General features: G+C 46.0%; 1 protein-coding gene across 4 annotated transcripts; it reads left to right on the top strand.

The window, feature by feature from the left end:
* Positions 1–1707: 1707 nt before the first annotated feature.
* Positions 1708–16956, top strand: A4GALT (alpha 1,4-galactosyltransferase (P blood group)). 4 transcript variants are annotated; one of them, XM_042890264.1, is made up of 3 exons: positions 1753–1785; positions 1958–2357; positions 12522–16956. In XM_042890264.1, the coding sequence occupies exon 3, from the start codon at positions 12555–12557 to the stop codon at positions 13644–13646; it is 1092 nt and encodes a 363-aa protein (XP_042746198.1). In that variant the 5' UTR covers positions 1753–1785; positions 1958–2357; positions 12522–12554; the 3' UTR covers positions 13647–16956. The 4 variants fall into 4 exon arrangements, with proteins under 4 accessions (XP_042746196.1, XP_042746198.1, XP_042746195.1 ...); XM_042890262.1 differs by lacking the exon at positions 1958–2357 and having other exon boundaries at positions 1708–1785; XM_042890261.1 differs by lacking the exons at positions 1753–1785; positions 1958–2357 and adding an exon at positions 2376–2530.
* Positions 16957–18638: the final 1682 nt, after the last annotated feature.

Below are 18638 nucleotides of genomic sequence, written 5' to 3'. Positions count from 1 at the left end.
AGCACCGCGCTAATGCTTCTAAAAGGGATTTTCCGTATCTGCCAGCACTGTTTGTTCCAGCAGCTCCACTTTGAGGGGTGAGCGCCTGCTAGCAGAGACAGCCCATTCCTTCCTTTGCCTGGAGATCTGGCTAAGCGAGCCACAGGCCCTTTGTAGGGTCAAAGGGACCTACTGAGGGTGGCAACCTACAGTCCCATGCGCTCACGCAGGTGAGTTCTGCCTGTGAGCTTCCCACAAGTGGCCCCACTCTCATTCTGCTACATGCACAGGGCCAGCACCGTAGGGGTCCCCATGAGTGTACCGTGTCCCTGTCCTCTGAGTGTTGGCCTTGGGGCAGCCAAGGGAGGCAGAGAGTTGGTGGTGGCTCTGGCAGTGAAAAATAACTTGAAATCCACTTTAACTTCGAACTGGATTCAGGCCTGGTGTTAGGAAAGAAGCAATTTAATGTTATTCCTGGAAAAAGAAATAAAAAAAAAAAAAAAAAAGTGGTTTTAGATTGCTTCACTCCCGGGAAAATATTTTTGGTTTTGTTTTGTTTAAGGAATGTCAAAATTGCTTTCATGAAAATGTTTCTTACAGGTGTTCTGTAACACACAGCAACACGCTATGACAGGCTAGCCACCAACAGCGGTGCTGGGGCATGGCTAACAGGCTTGGGGCTGAGTTCTAGGTAGGTCAGCTCTGCCTGCATCGCTCCTTTTATTGGCCAACCTGCATCCAAAAATCACCAGTGATGTCCCCCCATGGCTGTACCGGTGGTGCTGTTCCAAACAAAGGCCACTCTTCCCTTTATCCGTGCTCATTGAGAACCTGTGGAGCAGTCATTTGCCAAGAATGATTCAGGCAGAATTTCCTCCCACCTCAGGGCAGGTATCTCTTGTTTTGCAATATGCAAAACACTCATCAGGTAAGCTGCCATTCTCTCTTTTTTTCCTTTTCTCCTTTCCCCCCTTTTTTTTTTTAATTGATTTTATAGCCTCACATGTGGTTGGCTGTGCTGCTTTGTGACCCCTGCCCTTCGCAGCAGAGGGGCTGGTGTGATCCTGTCCTTCCTTGAGTACTGTGTTCAGTTTTGGGCCCTCATTTTAAGAAAGACATTGAGGCCCTGAAGTGTGTCCAGAGAAGAGCAGTAAAGCTGGTGAGGGGTTCGGAGCACAAATCTTATGGGGAGTGGCTGAGGGAAGAGGGCTTGTTCAGTCTGGATGAGACTCAGGGGAGACCACATTGCTCTCTCCAACTTCCTGGAGTGAGGTAATGGTGATGTGGGCATCAGCTTCTTCTCCTGGGTAACGGCGAGAGGAAACGGCCTCAAGTTGCACCAGGAAAGGTTCAGATTGGATATTAGGAAAAATTTCTTCTCTGAAAGAGTGGTCAGGCACTGGAACGGGCTGCCCGAGGAGGTGTTTAAGGAAAAGGTAAATGTAGTACTCAGGGACATAGTGGGCAGTATTGGTGGTAGGCAGACGGTTGGACTAGACAATCTTAGAGGTCTTTTCCAACCTTAATGCTTCTATGACTCCTGTTGCTCTCTCCCCGCAACGCGGGGCCGCGCCTCTGCATCCCGGTCCTTTTCACCGCAGCCGGCCGGCCCCGCAGGCCGACATCCCAACACGGAGAGGAACAAATCGGCCGCGATCCTTCCATGACGGTGCCTTCAGGAGGCGGCCCCGGCCTGCGGGCGGGGCGGGGGCGGCGCTGCCGGGCCGGTGGCTGGGGTACCCGGCCCGGGTCCGAGTGCGGGCCCGATCCCAGTCCGGCTCCTAGGCGCTGCCGGAGGGCGCGGAGGTGAGCGGAGCGCGGGGCGATCGCAGGGGGACGGGGCGTGGGGCTGCCACCGGGGTCGGCGGCCCCGACCCGCCCGGCGCGACGGGGGGAATTGGAGAATTTTTTTTATTTTTTTATTTTTTTTCCGCGGCGGATTTTTTCCATGGGCGCAGCGCGTCCGTCTTCGTCGCAGCTTTGCCCTCAGCTTCCCGGGAGCTGGAGCCGCTCTGCTTGGAGCTCGCAGTCTGCCCGCTCGTAGTGCTGCGGAGAGCCCGGGCGAAGAGGTCTGCCTCCTACCGCTGCGCTGAGTCCTCTGCCATCCGTCCGTGCTACAAGCGGGCATCGCTTTCCGAAGGGGCTGCACGCACGGTGCCCGCATGTCGTGCGGGCTGAAAGGCGCCGTGCAACCCGAGAAGGACGAATCGACAGCCGGGTCCGCCGCCGGGCAGCGGTGCGGTGAGAAGATGAGGTGCAAAGGAAGGCTCGGGCGGGGTGCGGCTGACCCGGACCCAGGGGGAGAAGCAACAGAGCTGGTGACGGCGGAGCTCGGACGGCCTTCGTGAACTGACGGAGCTGACCTGGAAAGCGCTGGGGTTTGAGCAGGGCTAAGGCTGGAGGGAGGGCTGGAGAAGAAGGACTGAGCCTCACGAGAGGGCTGTGGGAATGCTTGCTGTGGTAATAGGGGGAGAGAGCCCTGGCAAAGCAGTTGTGAAGAAATGAGTAACTCCTGTACTTAGTGACCTAAAAGCTGGGAAGTTGAAAGATGGTGAGTCCCACAGTATTGGCTAAGAGTGATCTAAACCAGTGCGTTGTTTCCCAATGCATGAGGGGCTGCTCTGCACAGGCCGGATGTTTCTGCATCCTGCCTGCATCCCACCCCAGCTTCTGCCAAGCGCTGCCAGCTTTGCACTATGACTATTTTTGTTATCATGAAAGCCAGAAGCACAAATCCAGCTGTGTCTCCAGGCACTGGTTTTGTGGGGAGAACCGATGACTGGGAAGTCAACATGAACGCCCTTCTTTTCTCATGCTCATCATCTGTCAGCGTAAAAGCAGTACTCTTCCTTGAGGGTCAGATATCAGGTGAATAGCAACCTGCCTGCCCTGAGTTGATTGCAGGTGTGCAGCTCATGGCTGTTACCCACATTTCCCTTCTCACTGGTTTCCCACTGGCTCTCAAGGCATTAACAGCTTCCAGCAGACAGTGTCTCCAAAGAAGCCAGCAGTCTCACAGGGCCAGATTTAGCAGCTGGGGACTGTGAAGCCTCGGGATGCAATTTGATGATGCCACTGAGCTAAGTGTTGTGCAGCTGTAATAGTGCAGCCACCTGAATGCTGCTTCTTGCAGCATCTCTTTATGCCATTGTTTGTGTCTCACTCTGCAGTGGAGCAAAACCAGTTCTGGAAGCCAAACAAGTAAGAATTCACTTTATGGTGCTCAAGCTTTTCAGGGCTGGGCATGGCAGGGGCAAAGGAGTGTGAAAGAAAAGCCCGAGGAGGAAGGGAGTGGATTCAGCTGCAATTAGCTCAATTAGCTGCTGGTTTGCTTTTCTTTTGATATCAACCCATACTTTGGCAAGTTCTTATGTGTAATTCTTTATCCATCTAATTTTTTTATTTGGTCATAACCACAGAGGTAAGGTGCTGCCTGCCAGTTGCAGCTAGCACATAAAACCACGCAAATGTACTTTTTCCATGTGGGAATGAGACCGCATCAGTAGAGTACAGCATGGAGTAATCTTGCCATTTATACTGTTGGGGTTTGCATCATGGTCTAGCATGTGATGTCAGGAGAGGTTGGGAACACTGTTCAAGCTCTTCCTGTCCTCATACACTATCATTTAGCTCCTCACGGCATGTACTTCCCATGCATGTGAAAGTCTTCTGCTTGCTGCGTCTTCTTTCAGATCCTTTTCTCTGCACTTATCTGGGGTTGTCTTTCTCAGCCACTCCTGCCCAAACAAACATATTAAATCCCTTACTTTGTTGGTAACTCAGTTTCCAGAACAGATCCACAGATCTTATTTTGGGTGGTGACTTCACCTGGAAACAGGTGTAATGTCAGCGACTGTCACAAAGCAAAAGTGATGGGACAGAGTGTCACCTCAAAGCAGATCTGTATCAGGGCTGTGGTGTTTTGCAGGGTTCTGGAGTTAATGTCATCATGTCACAAGTCCACCACTGTCCCAACAAAGCTTCATCTGCTAAGGGAGTAAAAGGAACAGGAGAAATAGAGGAGAACATTTAGCGCATCCATCTTGGGCAAAAGCCAGGCCTGTTTTGTATTACTGAAGCTGGGTGGAGAGAACCACCATTCAGGCCACTGGTAGGGGCTGTCTTTACGGAGTTCAACCTACCAGCGTAAGGACACGAACCACCCATGCCCCTGGCCTGCAGCCAGTTCTGACTTGTTAGGAGTGAGACTACGCTATACTTGCTTTGTCTTTCTTGCCACCTAGTGCCTGAGGTGGAGGAGTCTTATGGCCATGTGAGAGCAATGCTGGAGCTTCTGGGGTGGTTTGGAAGGTAAAGCACACATGAATCATATTGATTTAGAAAGGAGGGAAACACACAGTAAAGTGGTACAAGATACATTAAAGAATACAGAAAAGAATAGAGCCTGCAATTAAAATAAAAGCTACTATTGGTAAGGCATGCCATCCCTACACACTGAGGTCTGGCCCAATTGATGGACAGACCTTTGAGCAAGGGTTGTCCTTGCACAGTTTGGTGACAAATAAGGATGTGCTGCTGAATAGCATTCACACCATATCCAACCTCTTAAAAAGCAACAAATCACATGAATGCAGAAACTCCTCATTGTGAAGCTAAAAGATGGCCTAAGGCCTCATGATTTCAAATTGCAAATTGTGAAAGTGAGCTCCATCTGTGGGTTTGTTAAAGCATCTATCGTTGTATTTTGGGTAATTTTGAGTACAGCAGAGGTGTTATCAATAGCTCATTTCGGTTCAGAAGCACCCAAGTTTAGAAGCAGTAAGCATACAGCCTTATGAAATGCAGTTGATCTTGTTGCTAAGGGTTTGAATATTCTGTGCTTATGATAAACTGGGTATCAGGTATTTGGAAAAATAAGTGACAGTTATTTAGATTGAAGTGCATAAGGCTTGAGGTGTGTTATGGTATTGTGCCATCGAAAGGGACCTGGACAAGCTTGAAAAGTGGGCTTGTGTGAACCTAATGAGATTCAACAAGGCCAAGTACAGTGTTTTGCACTTGGGTCGGGGCATCCCCAGATATGTGTGCACACTGGAAGTATTCATTGAGAGCAACCTGGTGGAAAAGGACTTGGAGGTTCTGGTGGATGAAAAGCTGGACATGAGCCAACAGTTGCAGTCCAGAAGGCTGTATTCTGGGCTGCATCAAAAGAGGTCAACAGAGCTAGGGAGGTGATTGTCCCTCTCTTCACCTGGAGTATTATGTCCAAGTCTGGGGTCCTCAGCACAAGAAAGATGTGGAGCTGCTGGAGCAGGTCCAGAGGAGGGCCACAAAGATGCTCAGAGAACTGGAGCACCTCTTATACAATGGAAGACTGAGGGAGCTGAGCTTGTTAATCCTGGAAAAGAGAAAGCTTCAGTGAGACATCATTATGGCCTTCCAGTACCTAAAGGGAGCTTATGAACAGGACTTTTTACATAGTCTGCTAGTGATATATCTAGGGAGAGTGGTTTTAAACTAAAAAAAGGGCAGATTTAGATTCTATATTAGAAAGAAATTCTTTATTCCGAGGATAGTGAAGCAGTAGCATAGGCTGCTGAGAGAAGTTGTGCTGGCCCATCCCTTGAGGTGTTCAGAGCCCGGTTGGATGGGGCCCTGGGCAGCTTCAGTGAGCAGTAACCCTGTCCATGGCAGAGGGTTGGAACTGGGTGGGCTCTAGGGCCCCTTCTAACCCAAGTCATTCTGTGATTATGAATCTGTAGTTATGTGATTAAGTAGCAACCCACTGTGGTGGTATACTTTTATACATACCAATGCCAAAAAACCACAGCCATCCAACTGTTTAAACAGTATCTGGAGTTGTTTTGATGTTTGCAGAATGAGCACTGTGGGTCAGGAGAACAATTAAGTTGCATGTTTGGCTCAACCAGATTTTGCAAAATAGGTTTCCATTTGTACAGCCAGACATGTTGTCTGGGCAAACTGTATTCCAGCTATTGTTATTACTCAGCTGACCATTACTCGGCAGACTATGTCATGTAGAATTAGGGCCAGTGAAATTGCAGCATTTTTGAGAATTTGTTATTAGCATTGCATGTGAGATTCTGGAATTTCAAGCCATTAAATGCACATTTGTTTGTAATTGCTGAGCCATTATCACAGGCCCTGATCAGCATCAGGACAAGCTTGTGTGCTGTTACATTTAAACAGAAACTGTGCTTGGGCATGATTGTAAAAAAGGTATAACTGCATGTTTTTCCCACCTGCTCTTCATTTGTACACAGTGGCATACTGTAAAGCTCTAAGTGGGCTTGCCATGGAAGTAGCAGTTCTTGAGTTTTTGATGATTCGGATTATTCAGTGCTGGGAAGTAAGTTTGCCAAATTAGGTTGGTTCCAAAATGCACTGTGGATTGGTTCTGCTAACAATCAGAATTCAGTATCCAGTGTTGGAGGGTGCCAGATCAGCAATCTGATTCATCACTCACCTGAGATATGTTGTTCGCAAACTCAACATCATGATTGCTGATACATCCCCAGGGATGCTGGAACAGGCACTACTGTAACCACTGAGTGTGATCCAATCATGGTGTACATAAAACAACAATTTTAAGAGGAAGGTTTCTCACAGTGTTTCATTTCATGCCAAACCAGCAGTTCATCAGTATGATTCATCCCATATGGTGAATGGGGTAGGGCCTTGCCATTGAAGCATGTCATGCTCATTTCCCTGTCCTTTTTCAACAGACCTCAAGTCAGGGGACATAGCAGGAATGAGCCATGCACTAGCTGTTTCACCTGGGGCTTCAGCTCAGTGTAATAAGGTTATAGGAGTTGCTAGTAATAATGCTTCCTGAAATTAATCTGGAGCTTGTCAAGTGATAAGACATTCCCAGCCACAGTCTTGGTAGTGGATCCACCCAATAGCGAAGGTTCATAGGGTTTGAGTACATTCCCTCTGAGGGTGGGAATTCCGGGACCTAAAGCCAAATCTGCCACTAGTGCAGAGATACTCTTGCTGCTTTGCCATGCCAGAGGAGGCATCACCATTTAATGATTGACTACCTAGGCTGTTTTTGGTACACGGCATCCACATTAAAATCTCAAACTATAGTAGAATCCCACCTCTGTGGATTATTCCCCTGTGAGTCAACAGCAATGATTTCTTGTTTCATAAAGAGGTTATAGAATCAGTTACCTTGCCATCAGATTCACCTGGGTTGTCCCAAATATTTCTGTCACAGTCACTATGACAAGCCTTTTGTCATACTTAATTCTAATTCTTCCCTTTTAATTCACCTTTCAACTTTCTATTTTCTTATTCTAAACCTTCAGCTTGCTCATTCTCAGTTTTCCATATAGCTTTTGTGTCATGGCTTATTGACCATTGTGCAACCATAACATTTCCTTCCCAGTGGTTGGTCAAGATAGGGGTACTATTTCTGAAGGATATCCAGTTTTGAAGTCCTTCTACTCCAAGTCTGAGTCTCCCTATGCAACATTAAGGCTAAACTTGCTTTCCCTGTATCTGTTGCTATCACTGATGTCCCAGGGTATTGCATCTTGTGCATTAAGGATATTCTGGGCAGCCAGTCCACTCAGAGAAGCATTCAAAAGTATCCCAGGGAGGGAGGAAGATTATATGCTCATCTTCTACACATTTGCATTATACCATGTCACACTGAATTTAATAAAGAGAAGGTGTTTTCAACTGCACCTCTGCTGGAACTTTGAAGAACTATTCTGTTTTCCAGGAATATCTGTCTGACTTCATCCTGATCTCAAGGTGTGCAGCATCATCACACTCATCCAAACCAGTTCTCCTCTGAATATTTGGAATATTTTATGGATATTTGCCCAAACTGATCTGCAATACAATTGATAGAGGTTGTGGTGACCCAAGGCAGTGGAGGAGCACCTCCATTGGCAGTAGAAGTTGCACCATGAAATTTTTAGTAATAGGGTGCAGAGAGGCTGTGTTTTCCTGCTTAGGTTTGGACAACTGTGTGGTGGCAGAAAGTTCAGCCTCAGAGTCATCCTTCACAATGCCAAATGTCAGTGTGTATTTTCTTCCAGGGATTTCACTGAGGTCGGGCATGTGCATTTCTGCTTGAGCAGTTGTAAAACCAGAGAAATGATGTTAGTTCTTAATTCTTGAAATAATTGGCTTTTGTTGTGACTGTGAGACTCAAGGGCAGCTGCTCGTGCTTAGGCATCCTTAGCTTGATGTAAAGTGGCTTGTGAGCTGGTTTTTAATGCCTGTACTCAGGTTTCTACTCTTTGTTTTGCAGTTCTAAGCAAAATGCTTCCAGCATCTGGTACCTCTGTGTGGAGACCAGTGAAAAGTTCCTTTTCCTCTGTTCTTTCACGTTTGTGACTGCCACCTCTGAAATTCTTCTTGCAGGATTTCCCAATTAAAACAACTGTTAGCTACCCTACTCCAATCCCACCTAGCCGTTTTCCATCTCTTTTAGCCATTTTCACTGTTTCTGTACACCCTCCTTCCAAGCATCCATGACTCGTGGATTTCACAGAACCCCACTTCTGTCATGAATTACTTTCACGGTGCAAATGGGGAAAGACAGGGCCTCACCTAGATCACGAATGTGGTGCATTTGCATGTTGCAAGAGTTGACGTGGTTACATCATGAGTTAACCCAATGGACAGTGATAGTACTGGGGAAAGCATTAATAAGCAAAATGCTTTGACTTAGATACAGTTTGTGGACAAAGTCAAGGCATTTTAAACATGTTAACTACAGCACCTGAGTAGACTTTTGAAAGACCACTTCTCTCTGAGGCTGAGATCACGAGTGGCTTCATGCCTCTGATTTGTGTTTGCTGTTGTGGCCTGGGGGCAGGACCAAAAAGCATAGCTTCAAACACCAGTCCCACCTCCACCGCTCTGCTGCAGAATGCCTCATACCAAGTATTCCTAAAGACCAATCTTGACCATAACTCTACCCAGCACATTGTAGCAAATCACTGCATCACTTCCTGTGTACTGGGTTTGTAAAAGTGCTGAACTTGAACTATCAAAGGGGTAAAAGCTGAAGGAACAGAGCAGAGCAGTGTTGTGCATGGTCTTTGAGCTGAAAAATGTCACAAGCTTTGCTTTGACGATGTGCATAATCTGTAGGTCTGCCTTTTTCCTAACTTGTTTGTGATGAAAGCTTTTCCAGCTTTGATTTTCCATTGTTCTTGAAAGAAAGGAAATGCATTTCTGTAGCTCTGAAACACATCAACCGAAAGCTGATTTATGCAAACTTTCAGCAGCTTCTTCTCTGGCCTTACCACCACATGTGGTGGTGGATGATTTTGATGCAAATTACACCCACTAGTTATTCTAAATTCTCTGAGCTCTAGGTTCGTGTTTAATTTACTTAATTTTGGTGTAACAAAGGTTATTCAAAAGTTTACTTGGTCATTTTTCCTTTGATTGAGGTTTTGGGAATTTTTTTTGTATTTCGTTGTGAAGTGTTTCTAATGGCTTTTAGAGAAAAGGTACAGGTGCTACCCCTAGAACACTTGTCACCGCTTTCCGGGGAAAACCAAGGCAACAGCTGAAACATGTAAACAGAGGAATTGATTATGGATAAGACATCCTCCATTAAGCAGCAGCAAAACACTCCAGGTCTCTTGCAATATTCACTTGGGAAAACATCCTGGGCTCAGCGTTAGGCAGCATATGAAACACATCATTTAAAAGCAGCACCTTGCCTGACCCACAGAGATGTGCTCTGGGGTTCTCTTCTGCCACCTACAGTGAAGTGCAGCCCCATCTGCCTCGTGGCAGGTTCTGACTGCCGTTCTCTGTGCCTTGCTCAGTGCACAGCACGCTGCTCCAGCCATGCTTGGCTGGCTGTCACTTGAAGCAAAGGGAGTTATAGGATGAGTGCTTGTGCTTTCCCTGGTGCTTCACTGCTGTTGCTGGAACAGCTGTTGTCATTTGCTGCTATTATTTACTGCCAGAGATCCTTCTCTTCCCTTGGGCTGCTGAGTAGCTTAAAGAGAAAGCATTGCTATTTTTGGGACATTGCTATTTCCCCACTGCTTATAGGAGAGGTGTTGGGGGAGCAGTAGTGCTCTCTTGATTACCTTTTCCCAAGATTTATTCTTCAGTCAAGCTGTTTTCTGGAAGCTAAACTATCGGAGGACTTCGTAGGCTGAATTTTCTGCCTTAAACGCTTGAACGAATCCCCCTTTTTTGTGGAAATTTGATCTTAGATTGGTTTAACTGGCAAGCCCTTTGTACTACAAGTAGGTAAATGTAAATGTGAACTTACAGGTCTCTCATGTACTTTATTTGTTTAAAGACTTTCCATTGTAAAGGGAACATTGGGAAGCAGATGTTGCCACAAAGGGACACAAATACATGAGCCTCTCGAGGGGCAGTGACCTTCACCGCCAATAGTATGACTTCTTTTGTTTGCACCAGTGGTGCAGAACTGCTCGACAGGTGGTAAGCCAAAATCCAAATGCGTATTTCCCTTGCAGAGGAAAAAAAAACCCAAACAATGAGGAACTTAACTGGCAGGCTCTGGGGAACTGGAGCTGCAGGGGGTGGGCTGAGTGGGAGGAGGCCATGAGCATAACAACTCATTGCACACCAAAACTGCAACTAGTCAGCTCCTCGTGGCACCTCTGCCCAAGTGTGTTTAAGAAACAGAGACAGCTGCTATGAACAAAAGTCACAGGGGGTAGGCGTGAGGTGATGTGAGGAATCACAGAATGGGACTTGAAAAGGTGACAAGGGGCAGGAGGAAGGTAAAGACCTGCATGAGGACAAGCAAAAGGAGACATGAGCAAAGATGTGAGGAGGCAGAGGAGACCTGAGAGGAAACACTGGAGGGCATGCAAAAGGAGGTGTGAGGACATGCACAAAGAAATGTCTCCAGAGTGAAGGGAGGGCGAGGAGGAGAGGTTGATTGCTAATAAATTTAGAAAAAGGTAGTTGGTAATAAATCACATGATATTGAATTTCTGAAGTCAAGACTGCAACAGTATGCTCACTGTGCTGGGATGCAAACTGCTTACAGATCACATGGCAAACCATACAAAGCCCATGTACATGTCACTTGGGTAGCATTTCCTCTTCCATACACGAGACTGGCATATACTTGCATTGCTGTGTTGGCACTTTGGTGTTTTCCTGTTTACAGCGCTTTAGAGAAGAGCCAGCACTGGCCAGCTGCAAGTGTTTATGAGCAGTCATCTTGGAACAAGTGGTGGAGGCAAAAGCCATACAGTAGAAAGGTCTCCCATGCTCGTGTGCTCTTTTTCCTTCTGAACTGAAGTGGGTCATAGAGAGAAGAGGGAGAGAAGAGAGTTGGGGCAGATGACATGGCCTTGCCATTTCTTGTAGCTGTATGGGAAGAAAGTGTTCATTGTCCTCTTCAAGTCTCAAGGAAAGAGGACGGAAGAAAGGGCTGCTTGCTGTGACATGGCAGCTCCCAAGCCCGACAGAGCGCAGTGCTGCCAGCCAGATGATGTGTGCAAACTGAGGGACTTGAGACATGCTGCAAAATCACAGGGTGTTGAACTCTCCTTCAAATGGAGGAAAAACTGAACTGAGATGAATCTCAGCTGAGATTTTTCTTTTCTTTTTTTTCAACTGAAGTATAAATGATCTAAAGTGGAAGGTTCTGTTCTGTTATTAAGCTGACCTGTAGCTATCTGTAGCAGGCTGATTGAGTTCTTTGTTACATTTTGCACTTTTTAGTTTGTGATATAAAGCTCCTGCTTTTGCTGATGGACTGTATTGACTTTATTTATTCTAAATTATGCATATCTCCCTTTCTATGGGAACTGCTGAATCACGGCCTGAACCTCTGATTGATCACCTGAGGCGAGCAACGAGTGAAGCACAGGGAGCATGGGTGAAGGCAATTCTGATTTGAAACACATTTGATTTGAAAATGACTGACTCATGAAGATAAAATGGAATAAAGACTGTATTTCTTGACAAGTGGCAAGCATGTAGGCAAGCACGGCATGTATCTAGGGAATTGAGGGTAAATCTTGGTTTGTGATAAATAGAAGAGAGTCTTCTATGCTGAAGATCTCCAAAAGCCACCTGGATGTGGGCCTGGGCACCTTGCTCTGAGTGGCCCTGCTGGAGCAGGGGTTTGGACTAGAAGATGTACAGAGGTCACTTTCCCACCTCAGCCATTCTGTGATTCTGTGATATGATGATTCTGCACTTCTGTGCTCCTACACTCCACAGAACTTGTGCAGATGGGCCTCTGATGGGCTGTGGTCCCTGTGATGGTTCTGGGAAGAGCCCAGAGGGTTGTTTCTTGAGCTCCCCTTCTGCCACCAACCCCTTGAGCTTCTTTGTAGGTGTGCAAGTGTGTTTTACCATGCATTCTAACAATCTATATAGGGACTGTGGTTTCTGATGCAGACCTGTGGGCACTGCTGCAGAATGGAGAAGCCAGGACGCTTCTTTAGAAACATCCTTAAGACATAATTTAGCATGCTGGCATACAGGAGAGTTCATATGCAGCTCTGCCATGGTGATATATTGTGGCTTGTGGTCTGCTGACTGCTTGTCTCTTTTTCTGCTTTCTTCCCCTCCAGATCACAACATTTCTTCTGGAAGAGCAAGCTCTGATGGGAACAAGAATGCTCAGGATGCCCAACTGCCTGCTAAAGCTGACCCGGGTGGTGCTTGGCCACAAGCTCAGAACTCTCTTCATCCTTGCCTTTAAGTTCATGTCCTTTGTCTCCATCGTGTTGTACTGGAGGATCACGGAGGACTCTAAGGACAGGGACCAAGTCTACTTGCCTGTTCAGATCCGCTGTGCTCACTCTGTTCCCTCTCCTCCCTGTGCTGTTGCTGGTGAACCTCCTCCTCCCCCAGGAGATGTGTTTTTTGTGGAGACCTCTGAACGAACCAACCCAAATTACCTATTCATGTGCTCTGTGGAGTCAGCTGCCCGGACGCATCCAGGGACGAGGGTCGTGGTGCTCATGAAAGGCCTGGCAAACAGAAATGCCTCATTACCCAACCACTGGGGCTTCTCATTGCTAAGCTGCTTCCCCAATGTGGAAATCCGTCCCTTGGATTTGTCGGAGCTATTCTCTGGGACACCTCTAGCAAAGTGGTACTTGCAGGCTCAGCAGCGCTGGGAACCTTATTTCCTACCCATCCTGTCTGACGCCTGCAGAATTGCCATCATGTGGAAGTTTGGGGGCATCTACCTGGACACAGACTTCATTGTGCTTAAGAACTTAAAGAACCTCACCAATGTGCTTGGCACCCAGTCCAAGTATGTACTAAATGGAGCCTTTCTGTCCTTTACACCCAAACACAAGTTCATAGAGCTTTGTATGCAGGACTTTGTGGAGAACTACAACAGCTGGATCTGGGGGCATCAAGGCCCACAGCTCCTAACGCGTGTCTTTAAGAAGTGGTGTTCCATCAGGAGTCTTCGGAGCAGTAAGAGCTGCAAAGGGGTGAGTGCTCTGCCCCGAGAGGCTTTTTATCCCATTCGGTGGCAGGACTGGAAGAAATACTTTGAAGCAGTCAGCTCCACTGAGCTGAATGAACTGCTGAAGAACACCTATGCTGTGCATGTATGGAACAAGAAGAGCCAAGGGACAAGGCTAGAGATCACATCGCAGGCTTTGCTGGCTCAGCTGCATTCTCATTTTTGCCCTGCCACATATGATGTCTTGAAGATGGACTTTAAATGGCACTGACACCAAGGATCAGCTAACAGATATTGCCTGGGACCTCCCGACCATTCAACTGTTTCATTTCACATAAACTTTTTTTGAAGTGAAGGTGGTGGGAGTTGAGGATAAAAGCCATCTGTGGGGTTTAGATGGAGCCTGTATTTTCAGCCCATCTGTGCAGCTCTTTGTCTTGACTTTAACAATATTTTGATTCTCTGCAGGACCCACCTTCTGCTCTCCTCAGTTAGGTGGAGGAATCTCAGGATGAGGAGTGAGTGCTGGGCCACTTGTGGCAGCCTCCATAAACCTCTTGAAGATTAAGACTCCTTTCTGTAGCTGCAGATCTGGAAGGGGCCTTGTAGAAACATGTATCTCATCCTCTGTTACTGCCTCAAAGCAACAAAAGGATGGGAGAGCAAAGAACAGGAACTGAAGAGCTTAAGGGTGTGCTTGAAGAGGTGTCTTAAGAAAAAATGTGAAGGAAAACAGAGATGAAAGGTGAAACGGCTAAAGTGATGTTTTTCTTTTCATTCCTTTTTCTTCTGAAGACTTTGATGGAAGAGACTTTCTCATGGTACTTGTCCAAGGAGAGAATAGGACATTGGAGTCTCTTTAGTGTTGTGGGTCTAAAGATTTGCTTTGAAATTTGGTGTGAATCAGGATGAGAGGATCTGAGTCTAGTTCATCATTTAAAAAGAGTTCTTGCACAGCAGTGATTTGTGGTATAGCAATAGCAAATTAACTCTCCTGTAATGAGCAGGAGAGCTCTCCCAAATCACATCTTAAATTGCATGTAACACAGGAAGAGCCGATATGTCTTTTACACTGGGCTTGTAAGTGTGACCAAATTTTCCTAACTGCATCTATGATCTTTCAGCGCTTAAACTGATCCAAAAGGGAAAGAAGTGATACTTCCAAGTATTCCCAAAGTTACAGAGAGTGTGGTGGAAACCTTTACTGTCTAAATTCAAGTTCAGGAACTGAGTCATTTATGATGGACTTCTTCAGGTAGCCTCCAGGTAGCTCCAGCCCTCCTGCAGTTCACTATTCATTGTGCAGGAGTGTAAATCTCTCCTGGGAGGTCTGGAGAAGTGCAGTGAAAAGATTTACTCTTCTCCTCTGAGCATGTGACTGAATTATGATGGAGAACGCTAATGTATCACTCTTACGGTGCAGTTGTGTCTTTGATGGTTCCACCACAGAGGCAAATTTGTTGGACACGCGATGGCAAAAAAAAATTGTCCTTTGCTTTGATAGCCAAAAGGATGTGCTCTTACAGTTCATTATATAAAAACATCAGAGAAAGAGCAGCAGGAAGCAAAAGTAAGGTAGAAACCATAAGCTTCCTTGTATCTGTTCCTCGCCACAACCTAAAGAGTTTTTCTGAGACACGTGAGCTGACACTACAGTGGAGTTGACAGAGGTGAACAAATTATTGGCCATCCCCTCTCCTACACTGATCTCATTGTAAAATCTTTTCTGCCTTTAGTGTGGGGATTTTCTTACCCCCAGGAACAGCAGTGGGGTACTCCCTTCTGGTGGCCATGAGTCAGTGAGATTTCCAGTGTCATGAAGCCTCATAGCAAGAGCTCTTAAAAGGAGTGCTACCTGCAAGTCCTTTGAGGGTGATGTAGATAATTGCTAGGTTTGCAGTTTTCTGAAGCCTCTTCTGTTTCCCATGTCAAACAGAAGCAAGGTGAGGTTGGTTCAACTTAGTCAAAAGTAAAAGACTGTGCACGCAATGACAACATTTCTCAGGTTGTCTTGGGTTTATTTCTCTTTTTTGGAGGATAAAAACAAGAAAGCCAAATTGCCTATCACTTTTCCACAACAGTTCCCTGTCCCCTGGGGAACATGGCTTTGGGAGCTCAGCAGGTTGTGCACCTTTTGTTTATTTGCATGCTGAGCTGTCTGACTGGAAGCTGCTGCTGCTGCTCTGCAACGAAAGCTACCTGCTACCAGTTGGGTAAGGCAGGAGCTCTGTGCACAAGCAGATGCTCTGGGATGAAGAAGGTGTTGGAAACACCCTTCCACTGGGTGTCTCCTAATGTGTACATATATATGTAATGCTGTGTCATGGTTTTGGCTGGGGTGGAGTTCTTCCCTTTAGCAGCCCATATAGTGCTATGCTCTCCATATCTAGCTGGAACAGCACTGATATTGCACCAATGTTTTGTCTGTGCTCTTATGCTAAGAAAACTCTCTCCACTCCCCCAAGGGTAGCAGGCTGGGGGGCAAGCAAGAGATTGGGATGGGACATTGCCAGGACAGCTGATCTAAACTGACTGAAGGGGCATTCCATGCTGCATGACGTCACACTCAGCAATAAGATGTGGAAGGAAGACAGAGATAGAGGGGCTCTTGTTATGATGTCTATCCTTCTGAACAACTGTGTCATATATTGAGGCCCTGCTTCCCAAGATATGTCCAAACATCGCTTGTTAATGGAGAGTAGAGAAAAATTGTTCTCTCTCTCTTTGCTTCTGCACTGCCTTTGTTTGTTTTTCTCTATTTTCCCCTTCAATTTAATTGTCTTTATCTTAACTTGTGAGCTTTTTTTTTTTTTTTTCTGATTCTATTTTCTCCTCCTGTTCCTTTGAGACAGGGGAGTGAGAGAGCAGTGTGGTGGAATTCAACCAGCCATCAGTGCAAAACCACCGCGTGCTGCCCCTTTGTTCTGCTTAGCTTTAGGGCATGTGCTGGAAGACATTCAGGATTCTGAATCTCCAAACACTGAACATCTTTAAGAACAACAGCTTTGTGGAGAGCAGCAGACCTTCATGACTGCTTAAGTGGTCTTAACCACAAAAAGAGATATAAGTGGATGATATTTTCACATCATGCTCTATCTATACCTATTCATTTCCCCTCCCACACACTGCTTTCTTTAGAAGCAGCCACAGAATCATCAACTCTGGCCTAGTCTATGGCCAGAGGAACATGGTTTCTCCTTCTAATGATTGTTTCTGATTTGGGCTCTTTATGCTAAGCAACAAAAACCGCAGTGAGCCAGGAACCAGGGAAGGTAAAATGGTGTTTCATGATTGTAAAGCCTTAACAGAATCTCTACTGTGGCAATATCAGGGACTGATTACGGACATATTTGGGACCTACTAAATATTTGACTTGGTGTACTACTGCTTACTCTAAGGAAGTGCCTTTCTGCATAAGTGAAATGTTTTTGTTGTTCTTGTGTTTTGTTTTTGTGTGTGTGTGTATGTGTGTGTGTGGTTTTTTTCCCTGTAGAGTCAATGTTCCAAGGTTATAAGCAGAGTCTTTGGCCCTCCATCTTGTGAAAGCAAAATAAATACAGTTTTATTATTTCTTCTCTCTACCATTTTGTTCTGTGATGCGTTGGTGGCAGGTCTGAACAATCTGTTCGTTACTATGCAGAAAAGTATTTTAAAGTCATGTCCAGAAATGGCTCAATAAAATTAAGAGAGTGGAATGAGAGTGAGGTAAGTTGATTATAATTACATGGGGAATGGAGGCTCTGGGGACCACAACTACAGTATTGTCTTTGGGACTTGAAGGGAGGGTGCAGAGAAAAGTGTGGTACTGTTCCTGATTGAACCAAGTTGGAATCTCTTTGACCAGTTTGTGTTTGTGTCATCTGCCTGGTTTTGTCCCCTCCTAACCTCTTAGATAAACACCCCTAGTGTGTTTACTGGGGGAGCAAAGAGGGAAATAGAGAAGGCCTTGATGTTATGCAAGTGCTGATCAGCAACAGCTAAAACATTAGCATGTTAATGGCATTGTTTTGGTCGCAAATCTAAAGCATGGCTCCATAGGAGATGCTGTGAGAAAAATCAGCTCTATCCCAGCCAGACCCAGTACAGATGAACAAGTGACTGAAACACTGGCATATGAGGAAAGGCATATGAGAGAACACAGATCATTTTTCCTGGAGAAGATCAGGCTTGGTGGTCAGACCTTTTCACTGTTTATAAATACCTGTTTGAAGATGGAGGTTAAGAAGCACAGATACAGCTTGGCTGGAGAATAGCTTGAGAGCAGCCCTGTGGATTTGGGAATGTCAGTTGATGAAAGACTCAACATGAGCTGGCAATGTGCGCTTGCAACCCAGAAGCCCAACTGTATCCTGAGTTGCATTAAGAGAAGTGCGACTAGCAGGTCGAGGGAGGGGATTCTGCCCCTTCACTCTGCTCTTGTGAGACCCCACCTGGAGTACTGTGTCCAGTTCTGGAGCCCTCAAGGTAAGAAAGACATGGGCTTGTTGGAGCTGGTCCAGAGGAGGGCCACAAAGATAATCAGAGGGCTGGAGCACCTCCCCAGTGAGGACAGGCTGGGAGCAGGGGCTCTTCAGCCTGGAAAAGAGAAGACCCTGAGGAGACCTGATAGCGGCCTTCTGGTACCTGAAGGGCCTACAGGAAAGCTGGGGAGGGGCTTTTTGTAAAGGCACGTAGCAACAGGACAAGAGAGAATGGCTTTAAAACTGGAAGGGTAAACTTAGACTAGATATCAGGAAGAAATTCTTTACTGTGGAGCTGGTGAGACACTGGAACAGGTTGCCCCCAACAGGGAAGTTGGAACTAGATGATCTCAAAGGTTCTTTCCAACCTAAACCATTCTATGGTTCTATGAAACACGAAAAATGTCTATTTTATGGATGAATTAAAGGCAAATACATTAAAGCTAGCATGGTAGAGGTTCTAGCTTAGACTAATTGCTATTCCTGATGATCTGTAATCCTATAATTTTAAAGCCTTGAGTTCACAAAACAGTTGTATTAATTTACAGAATTCCTATTTTTTAATCTTTTATGCTTTCAGACCTGCTTACTTAAAGGAATACAACAGTTTTGTAGAGATCAGTGAGCCAGTAATTATGCTCTTCTGGCCAACTCATGACAAAAAGAAAATCCATTTAGTCCAGGCTTCTTTCTTGAGCACCTCTATTTCTCTTTGGAAACATTTCTACAAAAGAAGCCTATCCAGAAAGTTTTAGACTATATATTAGGAAGAAATTATTTACAGTGATGGTGGGGAGACACTG

The sequence above is a fragment of the Lagopus leucura genome, unplaced genomic scaffold, assembly GCF_019238085.1.
Source record: "Lagopus leucura isolate 7727_CA_CO unplaced genomic scaffold, USGS_WTPT01 Super-Scaffold_100159, whole genome shotgun sequence".
NCBI lineage: Eukaryota > Metazoa > Chordata > Aves > Galliformes > Phasianidae > Lagopus > Lagopus leucura.
This window is presented reverse-complemented; position numbering and strand designations above follow the sequence as displayed.